The following is a 12191-nucleotide window of genomic DNA, read 5'->3' as shown; positions in this document are numbered from 1 at the left end:
CTAGATTAAGAACATTCTCAAGACCATTCTCCAGGGTTGTCACAGACAGAGTGGCTCTCTTACATTGGAAAAATAGATATGTTTACATTTTTGCTTGATTAAACGTGTTAAAATGGTGACTTCATATAATTTTGCCTTTTGATCAGCATGATGTTAATTTTGAACAGTGCTTTTATCTTAGTGGAGCAGAAAGTAGGTTTGTATACACTTTTCTACCTGCCCTTTATAGTCTCTGATTTCCTGGACAGGTGTCCCCTGTATTCAACAATTAAAATACCTCCCTTCCATTTTTTCCCATTGTTTTCCTGCCTGATGTTTCTATACATTTCAGAGTAAAGAGCGAATTGAAGTGATTCATCCAGTCCCTTTTTTCCCTCTCTGCAAGAGGGAACCAATTCTGTTATGCATCTGAGGAGCATGGAAGAAATGAAAATAAAATTTTAATGTCTTGCTCTGATATGGAAAATGAGGTCAGGGAGATCTTAGGGACTGGCGCCGGGCCACAGACCGGCTGTTGAGAAACACTGCATTAGAAGAGATGATGCAGGGGGACTGTAATGTAGTCTCTCTTTTCCTTCCACTATTCACTGCCTAACGTGCACTTACTCAGAGGCTATAGCAGTGGTGTCCAATCTGTGACTCTCAAGATTCTAAATGTGGCCCTTAAGGACAACTATGTGAAGAGACTGTGTATTTTTAGGTATGTATGGATTAAAGAATAGACAATGTGCTTCCTGAGCATCACCCTGTCACTTTTAACCAGAAGGGTCTGAATCAGCTTTGACATCACGGGGAGGAGTTAGGGGATCCTGCAGTCTCAGGGGTATATCTACATGGGGATAAAAAACCCATACCTGGCCAGTGTCAGCCGATTTGGGCTCACAGGATTTAGACTAAATATTGCTGTGTAAATGTTCAGGCTCAGGCTGGAGCCCAAGCTCTGGGACCCTTCAGCCTCGCAGGGTCCCAGAGCTTAGGCTTCAGAGCAGGCCCAAACATCTACATGGCAATTTTTCAGCCCTGGAGTTTGAGCCCTGCCAGCTGATCTGGACCAGCCATGGGTTTTTATCCCAAAGTAGTCATACCATCAGGAGCATTCTGAGCAGTTACAGTGTCCCTTCTCTTCTGCAGCTGAGTACCTTCCCCAGGGACATATGCCTGGAGAGGTGGAGAGAATAAGCTCTAGCTGCGCCATTGCCTGCTTCCCTCCTGTGAGAGCGCCAGGAGAGCACAGGAACTCAACAGGATCTGCCTGAGACTAAGGGAATGGCTAGCAAAAGATGGCTTCCCCTTCTCAGCCACCTAGGACAGTCTAGGCAAGGAGAGAAGGAGGAGAAGCTGTAAAACAGTTCCCTGATTCTCATATAGCATGATTTTAAAGAAACCTTGGAATTGCTTTAGCTTGTGCTGCCTGACTTTGATCTCCAAAGGAGGTGTATCAGCAGTGCTTCAACCACTCTCCCGCCTGGCCCCCTGAATACCTCTCTGCCCTGGACTGAGGGAGGAAGGTGCAGGAGCTGCCTATGATGACTCTGTATTTACTGAGCCAATCCTTACAGGGGAATTATGGGTTGTTTCCACTCCCTGTGCACCACCCAAACAAAGCAAATAGATCAGAACAGGGAAAATGAGAGTATCTTCCCCAAAGTATTGTTGGCAGCTCCTTGTTCTTTTAGAAATAGTACATAGCACGGGCCCCCTCAGGCTGAAAAGGTTGGGGCAGAAGATTGAGAAAGCCCTTAGAATCATAGACTATCAGGGTTGGAAGGGACCTCAGGAGGTCATCGAGTCCAATCCCCTGCTCAAAGCAGGACCAATCCCCAACTAAATCATCCCAGCCAGGGCTTTGTCAAGCCTGACCTTAAAAACTTCAAAGGAAGGAGATTCCACCACCTCCCTAGGTAACGCATTCCAGTTCTTCACTACCCTCCTAGTGAAAAAGTTTTTCCTAATATCCAACCTAAACCTCCCCCACTGCAACTTGAGACCATTACTCCTTGTTCTGTCATCTGCTACCACTGAGAACAGTCTAGAGCCATCCTCTTTGGAACCTCCTTTCAGGCAGTTGAAAGAAGCTATCAAATCCCCCCTCATTCTTCTCTTCTGCAGACTAAACAATCCCAGTTCCCTCAGCCTCTCCTCATAAATCATGTGTTCCAGTCCCCTAATCCTTTTTGTTGCACTCTGCTGGACTCTTTCCAGTTTTTCCACATTCTTCTTGTAGTGTGGGGCCCAAAACTGGACACAGTACTCCAGATGAGGCCTCACCAATGTCAAATAGAGGGAAACGATCACGTCCCTCGATCTGCTGGCAATGCCCCTACTTACACATCCCAAAATGCCATTGACCTTCTTGGCAACAAGGGCACACTGTTGACTCATATCTAGCTTCTTGTCCACTGTAACCCCTAGGTCCTTTTCTGTAGAACTGCTGCCTAGCCATTCGGTCCCTAGTCTGTAACAGTGCATGGGATTCTTCCGTCCTAAGTGCAGGTCGTTGTTGAACCTCATCAGATTTCTTTTGGCCCAATCCTCCAATTTGTCTAGGTCCCTCTGTATCCAATCCCTACCCTCCAGCATATCTACCTCTCCTCCCAGTTTAGTGTCATCTGAAAACTTACTGAGGGAGCAATCCACGTCGTCCTCCAGATCATTAAAGATCCCTTCTTTCCGTAAAACCAAAGTCCCCTTAACTACAGCTAAGTAAAAGTAATGTTTAATTCCATATTTTCAACTGGTGTTTCTAAAGTTGAGAATCCTGCTTTTCATGGGGATATGAATAACCTTGTGTTGAAATTAACTTACTTTGTGTGTACACTGACTATTAAAATCTTCAAATTTAGCCTTTGACAGAGGGTAATTTTACCCTGGAATCTCTATGCTTAATGAAGAGAATACTGCAAATAATGTGGTGATATGAATTGCTTCTGAAGTTATTACCGCTGTACTAGACATGAGTCTGAACTAAAACCCCAGATGTGTTCCATCTCAGATCTTGGGAATGTTCTGATCCAGAGTAGAGGTGGAGGTTCATTTTCTGTCCTTAAATGAAGCAGTATTAATTGTTCTACCATGTTTTGAGTGCCATTGTGGGTCAAATATCTCTTGTGAAGTATTTTATGTTTGGACTGATGGAGTGAATGGCTGACACTAGCTATAAATACTACTTTAGTCAGTTAACTCAAATAGTTAAAACAACAACAAAAACAAATCACATTGCAAGGGAGGTTAGATGTACATAATGTTCAGTAGAATGCTACCATACATAATAATATAGTGGAATCCTCTTTTTTTAAAAATATAAAGCTGTGTAACTTGCATTTTGATTGTCAGAGTGATGACTTCATCCAGATCCATGAATTGGAACTTCCTAACTCTTACATGGATAGTAGCGAAACCTTCTTTGTGTAAGAACCAAGTGCATTTTAGACATTTTAATATCATGGAACTGTTAGGATTGCCAAGGAATTAAAGATTAATCTTTAATTAAAGATTGTCATGTGATGAAACCTCCAGGAATATGTCCAACCAAAATTAGTAACCTTACACTTCATTGATCTTATAATTGCCTTGAACAGGCACCTCCAAAGTAGTAAAATGTTTTACCTGTAATTGAGTGGCAGTCAAAAATCAGTAAAGTGCATTTCCACTTCTTGAAAATTTGAAGAAAGTGGATAGAAAAAATTACCAACGTGATGCTTTACAGTTTAATTCCTATTAAAGAGTATAAAGAAAAAACATATCAGCACCAGTTGGGGAATAGCTTTCGGAAAGTAATTTTTTATTTATAGCACAGTGATAACAGTGCAATCTTACATTTATGGGAATTCAGTTTTAGTTAGGTGCCGTATAAAAGACTGGAAAGGTGAAATGACATATCACCTCTTACAGACGAACATAGAAGTCAAAGGCAGATGTAAGCTTTCATTTTTAATAGAAGAAAACAATTTCTCTTGCATGAGAAGACAGTAATTAGCACATAAACCTCAAACTTGCAAAATCATAGAAAGAACATTCAGAACCCTGTTCCATTTTTACAAGTTTGAGGTCTCCAGCCCTGGGAAGTTGTATCCAACAGCACCAAGAGAAACCTGACCCCAAAACTATCAGAAAGTTACTACAACACATTTGTGCCTAATTTCAGTCATTTAAAGTGTGCTTTTGGGTACAGTGTCTTTCATAGCCAATGTGGATTCTGAAAGGTCACTGTTGTGGCCTTTATTTAAAGAGTGTGTCTAGTAAAGGGCAGTTATGACCCTGGGACTCCCCTGTGGAACCATCTCCATGGTTGCTAAAGGAGTATTATGAGTCCATCTGGATTGTTGCATGAGGGATTTAGTTGAGGATTATGTCTGTCAGTGTTTGGGGGAGGGAAACTGTTTTCTGAAGCAGTGGAGCAGTTGTAATTGTGCATTGGCACAGGTCTGACCCTTGTCCCCTTGTATTTTTGGGACTCAGTCTGAAATGACATAATTTTATAAAGCAAGCTGTTGACTGAAAAAGTAAGCATGCATCACAGCTTGCTTTAGGTTTATTCATTTTAAAAATTTGTACTACATAACGTATCATAATAGTTGGAAATACTACACCTTTTACTTTCTATTTCCTGCTGTATTTTTCATGTACTAATATTGAATGCTATTCCTTCATTATTTAATTTTATTTAGTGGAGACATTCTTCTGTTAAATTCATGGGGATAAGATGAAACCAATGCATGTTTTAGTTCAAATTGCTGGTTGTGTTGAGTTTTAAATTAATAAACATAAGAGTCTGATTTTGGTTGGAACTGATCCGTGCTGTTGAGCACCTGACACACCACAGGATTTATTGAATTTGCAGATTCTTCTCAGTACAAAATGACCAGGCCTAGCTGTGGGTCCCCAAGATGGTACTTGGGTACAAAGATAGAAGTTTGATATTTGCCTGAGTAAGAGCAGTTTAACTAGAAATATTCCTCAACCAAATTATACTGTGCAGCATTCATTAAGAGATGTCTTATAATTGCGTTTATCAGAATTTCCTAGACAAAACTGTTCCTAAGGCATTGGTTGGCATACCTTGATTAGCCTACTGTGGCAATTCACTTAGTGCATTTCAGTGTGCTTAGCTTTTTATTTACTTCAGAATACACTGAAATGCCACAGAAGTTCCAGCCAATCTAACTGTGATAATGAATTTTGAAAATATAAATCATGGCTTGTAAAACACTAAAATTCAACTGAGAGGTGTTTAGATCAAATGCCATATTAAAGTGGCTATCTTTATAGTGTTTCTGTTTTTTTAAACTCGTGATGAAAGACCTTGTAGTTATTAGCGCTAGTTATTGAAAGTTGCAAGTTCCACATGCATGTTTAGTATAAGTTCAGTGTTTCAGTCCTTTTCCTTTTGAGTGTTACAATTACCAATATAGATGTAAACTATATTTCAGCATGGGCATAACTGGAATTGGAGAGCCAGGTGATAAGATTAAATGAATTGTGTATTAAAAATTACTTTTGTCTAATGAAATTACTCCATCTGGTTTCCTGTCTCTCAACACCCTAACCAGTCAACGTACAGTGTAATGTTGGGGGGAAATGTCCACTGGGTGAGACTACTTCCTTAGTGAACGTGAAATGACACCATATGTTTCATGAGTTAGGTTGGTAGTAATTAAAAAAAAATCAAGTACATAAAAATATTTAGTTTTTTCTCTTGATTTTCTTTTCTTGCTCTTTCTTCTGTATTTTTCCCGTGTTCCAGTTGCTCATAAATTCCAGTTTAGTTTTGACTGCAACTGGAATTCCTTACAGACCATTTTTTGTCTTGAGTTTCCTTTTCATTTTGGTTCCTTTCCTCTCCAGTGTTTTTGTGTACTTTCAGTAGTTTTACATCTTAATTCATTGTTCAATCATCTCTTCCCTCTGCTGTGGTAAATTACTTCCTGTTTGGCTGCTCTTATTTTCCTTTGCACGCCCTGGAAATACAAAACTTGGCCTCTTCCCTCTCTTACTCCATGACTCCCAAGTTGTGCTTCCATCCATCTTCTTCCAATGTTACCTTCTGATTACTCAAAAGTTCACTCTCAAGATCTCACCCTACAACTTGCTTTAGCTTTATTTCCTTGTAAGGGTCTCTCCTGCTGTCACCTGCATTAGCAGTGCTTCTCCTTGCTAGGATTATAAGTAACTGGAAGAATTTCTGTGCAGTGCCATCGCTTGGGAAAGGGAGAAGAAGCTGCACAAATTAGTAGAATGAGTGTTCAAGCAGAAACAATCAAATGCTAACTGCTGCATTTCCGTGCCCAAGCTGTGGCTGAGCTCAGATACAGCAGAGGAATCCACACATAGTAGTTGCTATAAAGGAATCCAAAAGCCACACACCAAAAACACTAGAATCCATAATTGCATGGAAAATCCATTCAGACAGAAATTTATTATTTATCATTTATTTTATCGTGCCCACAAGTGTACTAGGTGTTTGATCTTTGCTCAACTTAGAGTTTATTGTTATGGCCATAAATCTGACTGAGTGCCACCATTAAAATATAAATTCCAAGGGAGGTATAATTCAGTACAAAAGCTTCTCGTGATAGGCCTAGTGGACAGAGCAAATGTTGACACAGACTATATTTTGTTGGACTAATCTGCTTTATTGAAAACCACGTTGAAGAGCTACTACTCTACCATTACTGGGGCTACTGGTAGCTGCCATTCGATATATTTTGGCAGAAAGACAAGGGAGAAACAAAGTGAAGAGATGGAGAAGCGTGTAGGGAAACACAGTACTAGAATGTTAGTGAATATGTTATAAGTTTCTGCTGCCCTTGCCTTTGAATGGCTATACATTTGCAAAAGATCATGTTTAATTCCTTTCTCAGCCTTTTCCTCTCTCCTCCTCTCTAACAGGGTGTGCTGCTAAAGCGAAGTGGCAAGTCATTGAATAAAGAGTGGAAGAAGAAATACGTTACCTTGTGTGACAACGGTGTACTGACTTATCATCCCAGTTTACATGTGAGTATGCCACACTCTTTGCAGTCAGCACTTGTCAGACCACAGATCAAGTACTGTTAGCAGGCTCATCTGGACATGGTTTGACAAAAATATCCTGTCTCTGGTGGAAAAAAATCCTGAAGCTATGAACCTGTGGGCACACTGGAGCTAAATTCCACAGTATGATCACTTGTACAACAAGATAACCTTCCTTTATGCAGTTTACTAGTTGTTCAGTAGATGTAAGAGTTTATTTAGTGTTGGGCTTCTTCTAGACTTGCAGGAGAGGCTGTAAATATCAGGATTTTAAGAGATGACACTTTTTGGCTTGGGAAAGGTGATTTGAATGCAGTAAATAAGAATGTATTTTTTTAAGTTTTCTATAGTTTGTGTTTCCTGGGTAGCTGTGATGGTGGCATTTTAAAAATAAAAAAACCCTTTTAACACCTTTTTTAGATTGTAAATTACTGGAATTTTCACATACACCATTAAACTACCTTATGTCGAAGACACTATTGCACCGATCTTGCATTGGGTGAAAGCATGAGGCACCTCCCCTCCCTTTAGGCCCCCCTAACCACAATCCACAGTCACAATCATCTGGGGGAACTTGGTTGCTGCACAGTGCTAGCACTCCTGTAAGCACTAGCTACCTGAAAAGAGTGGAGAATCATAAAATATCTGGGTTGGAAGGGACCTCAGGAGGCCATCTAGTCCAACCCCCTGCTCAAAGCAGGACCAGTCCCCAACTAAATCATCCCAGCCAGGGCTTTGTCAAGCCTGATCTTAAAAACCTCGAAGGAAGGAGATTCCACCACCTCCCTAGGTAACGCATTCCAGTGTTTCACCACTCTCCTAGTGAAAAAGTTTTTCCTAATATCCAACCTAAACCTCCCCCACTGCAACTTGAGACCATTACTCCTTGTTCTGTCATTTGCTACCACTCGGAACAGTCTAGATCCATCCTCTTTGGAACCCCCTTTCAGACAGTTGAAAGAAGCTATCAAATCCCCCCTCGTTCGTCTCTTCTGCAGACTAAATAATCCCAGTTTCCTCAGCCTCTCCTCATAAGTCATGTGCTCCAGCCCCCTAATCATTTTTGTTGCCCTCCACTGGACTCTTTCCAATTTTTCCACATTCTTCTTGTAGTGTGGGGCCCAAAACTGGACACAGTACTCCAGATGAGGCTCACCAATGTCGAATAGAGGGGAATGATCACATCCCTAGATCTGCTGTCAATGCTCCTACTTATACATCCCAAAATGCCATTGGCCTTCTTGGCAACAAGGTCACACTGTTGACTCATATCTAGCTTCTCGTCCACTGTAACCCCTAGGTTCTTTTCCACAGAACTGCTGCCTAGCCATTCGGTCCCTAGTCTGTAGCAGTGCATGGGATTCTTCCGTCCTAAGTGCAGGACTCTGCACTTGTCCTTGTTGAACTTCGTCAGATTTCTTTTGGCCCAATCCTCCAATTTGTCTAGGTCCTTTTGTATCCTATCTCTACCGGCCAGCGTGTCTACCACTCTTCCCAGTTTAGTGTCATCTGCAAACTGACTGAGGTTGCAATGCACGCCATCTTCCAGATCATTAATGAAGATAATGAACAAAACCAGCCCCAGGACCGACCCTTGGGGCACTTTGCTTGATACTAGCTGCCAACTAGACATGGAGTCATTGATCCCTACCTGTTGAGCCCGACAATCTAGCCAGCTTTCTATCCACCTTATAGTCCATTCATCCAGCCCATACTTCTTTAACTTGCTGGGAAGAATACTGTGGGAGACCGTATCAAAAGCTTTGCTAAAATCAAGGAATAACACATCCACTGCTTTCCCCTCATCCACAGAGCCAATTATCTCATCATAGAAAGCAATTAGGTTAATCAGCCATGACTTGCCCTTGGTGAATCCATGTTGACTGTTCCTGATCATTTTCCTCTCCTCTAAGTGCTTCAAAAGAGTTTGCTCCATCGTTCAGAGCTGATTGGTTAGGTAGGAGAGAACTTGCTGCTGCATCTCTTTGAAGGGGGTGGAGCCAGAACTGCTTCTGCAATGTGGGATCCCAATACACTCAGGCTCTTCAACATGCTGTCCAGTATAGGCCATGACTTAAAATCACAATCTAGGCCTATGTTTCTGAATTTGCCAAGATCACAGAGATGGGATGTGTGTGTATTTTTGTGTTGTAGAATCACATTCCTCACTATGATCAAAGGTCTGTCAAATTTATTGTCATATAAACCCAGCATCCCAGCAGTCTCATCTGTCTTTAAACTGAACATTTAAATAGTGAGCTCTCAAGCATTAAAGAATGTAAATCTTTTCTCTAAAGGGATGCATCGTAGTGGAAGTGCTTTGGCGTTCATAGATCTGCACGTTGGTCCTAGTTTTAGTGGGTTAAAACTGTTGGGGCCACCTGCTGCCCTGCTTCCAGTGCTGTACCAATTGAGTCTTTCTTGACTGCATTCAGCAGAAGAGCTCTCCCGGGACTACAATCCACTGAGCATTAGTGGTTGATCTGGCTTGGTACAAAACTGCTCAGCCTTACTTTCTACCCTCTTGAGAATGTCTTACTGTCATCTCTGATGTCACTTCCTTGATTCTTTAGAACTATTGATTTCATAAATTGCATGGCAGTTAGCTGCAAGGCACTCACCCGCAACAGAATTCATATCCCAAAATCTTTGTCTACTCCAGCAGGGCTTCATCCCCTGTTCTTCTGATCCTTTCAGAACAGCCCAACTGCATCTGCTTCTCTGGTTCTTCCATTAAATTGTGTGAGGCTGGCAAGGAAGTCTCAAAGCATTTGACCTTGAAGCAAGAGTTGAGCCTCCCTGCTGCAAGTCAAGACTATCAGCATTGCCCTTTTGTGAGCAATGCTGATACAGGGCAATCAATTCTGGTTTTTGCTGAAGGTATATCTCAGTGTACTACCACTTGCTCACCTTCCTCCCCATACATCTAAGGGTTTTATAACTTCTCATTACTTTTCCCTTACAATTTAAGTGTTAAAGTAATATCTACACTATCACATTGAAAGGAGCCAGCCATTCGAGCACCAGGAGCAGAGAGTTTCCTTAGCAGGGGTGTCACAAAATGTCTCACTTTTGATTAACTGGCTTAGAATTTTAAAGCTATAGGAATTTCCACCAAGTTAGTGGGTGCATAAAGCCAATAGTAATCCACTGAAATGTACGGTTGCAGTACAGGGTGAAGATTGATACTTTAGCACACTCTCCTTGCTATGGCTTGGTGTGCAGTCATGTGAATTTAGCAAATTTAAAATGCCAGTCTGTTTAAGGTTAGGAAGCAGCTACATTATATCCTTACTATGGAGTGAATGATAACCTATATTATGTGATTTTAAATGTTATTTCCATTGGCATTAGTCTTGAAGAAGCCATTGAAAATCATTCCAAAAGTAACAAGGGTATCCATGGAAGATCTTTATTTTTGTTCGTTTAGGTATTATCAGTGTAGAGTGTGGAGCACTCTTACTCTCTCTGTCAACCAGGTGGCAGCCAATCACTATGAATAGTTTTTTTGCCTCCTCCGGGCTGTAGGTGCTTTCTGCTACTCATTCTGCAGCAGAGTTCCATGCAGAGTCAGTGGTCCGCAGAGGAAATGGGAGAGTAAGGCTAGTAGATTTGGGTAATTCTGTCTCTATACTTCATCGTGAACAAGTGCTGCTCTCCCCTTGGTGGGTTGGAAATGCAAATAGCTTCTGCCCTGTCATATATGTAAACCACAGCTTGAGGCAGAATCAGGTATTCAACACTCAGTTACATACATAAGACCTGTTTATACAGAATTTCTACATAAGCAGTCTGCTGTGTAGACTCCCAGCTTGTTGTGAATATGAAGCTGGAGTGAATTTCACTCTCCAGAACCTGAAAGGAATGATCCAGAAGTGGATTCTCACTAGAAGGAAGAATCCATGTAACTCATCTCTTGTACAGTGCACAATATTTTCTTGTGGCTCTACATCTGTTCTTGAACCTGTTCAGAAAGCAGCAAAAGAGGCTATCATTGGTTTTTCCACCCGTCATAAGGTTGCTACTGATTAGTCTATAGAGGTGTGTTCATTCCATCTTCATTCTAAAACGAAGAATGCCCTTTCCTTACCAAACTCAGAGCCTTTGCACTAGCTCTCACGAGGGGAAGGAATCATAGAATATCAGGGTTGGAAGGGACCTCAGGAGGTCATCTAGTCCAACCCACTGCTCAAAGCAGGACCACTCCCCAACTAAATCATCCCAGCCGGGGCTTTGTCAAGCCTGACCTTAAAAACTTCTAAGGAAGGAGATTCTACCACCTCCTAGGTAACGTATTCCAGTGTTTCACCACCCTCCTAGTGAAAATGTTTTTCCTAATATCCAACCTAAACCTCCCCTACTGCAACTTGAGACCATTACTCCTTGTCCTGTCCTCTTCTACCACTGAGAATAGTCTAGAACCACCTCTCAGGTAGTTGAAAGCAGCTATCAAATCCCCCCTCATTCTTCTCTTCTGCAGACTAAACAATCCCAGTTCCCTCAGCCTCTCCTCATAAGTCATGTGTTCCAGACCCCTAATCATTTTTGTTGCCCTTTGCTGGATTCTCTCCAATTTATCCACATCCTTCTTATAGTGTGGGGCCCAAAACTGGACACAGTACTCCAGATGAGGCCTCACCAATGTCGAATAGAGGGGAACGATCACGTCCCTCGATCTGCTGGCTATGCCCCTATTTATACATCCCAAAATGCCATTGGCCTTCTTGGCAACAAGGGCACACTGTTGACTCATATCCAGCTTCTCGTCCACTGTCACACCTAGGTCCTTTTCCTCAGAACTGCTGCCTAGCCATTCGGTCCCTAGTCTGTAGCGGTGCATTGGGTTCTTCCGTCCTCATTGCAGGAATCTGCACTTATCCTTGTTGAACCTCATCAGGTTTCCTTTGGCCCAATCCTCCAATTTGTCTAGGTCCCTCTGTATCCTGTCCCTGCCCTCCAGCGTATCTACCACTCCTCCTAGTTTAGTATCATCCGCAAATTTGCTGAGAGTGCAATCCACACCATCCTCCAGATCATTTATGAAGATATTGAACAAAACCGGCCCCAGGACCGACCCCTGGGGCACTCCACTTGACACCGCCTGCCAACTAGACATGGAGCCATTGATCACTACCCGTTGAGCCCGACAATCTAGCCAACTTTCTACCCACCTTATAGTGCAT

The 12191-nt window shown here is 42.0% G+C and overlaps 1 protein-coding gene across 4 annotated transcripts in view; it reads left to right on the top strand.

Annotated features, from left to right (window-relative positions):
• Positions 1-12191, top strand: part of AGAP1 (ArfGAP with GTPase domain, ankyrin repeat and PH domain 1) — a 680164-nt gene that overhangs the window by 430633 nt on the left and 237340 nt on the right. For all 4 annotated transcript variants that reach the window (XM_084644148.1, XM_084644149.1, XM_084644150.1 and 1 more), the window contains exon 10: positions 6889-6993. In XM_084644148.1, the coding sequence (XP_084500274.1) occupies positions 6889-6993 (105 nt within the window). The remainder of the gene's footprint in view (positions 1-6888; positions 6994-12191) is intronic.

Source organism: Lepidochelys olivacea, assembly GCF_965140295.1.
Source record: "Lepidochelys olivacea isolate rLepOli2 genome assembly, chromosome: 11".
NCBI classification, from domain to species: domain Eukaryota; kingdom Metazoa; phylum Chordata; order Testudines; family Cheloniidae; genus Lepidochelys; species Lepidochelys olivacea.
The sequence above is the reverse complement of the archived record's forward strand: the minus strand, read 5'-3'. Positions and strand labels throughout refer to the sequence as shown.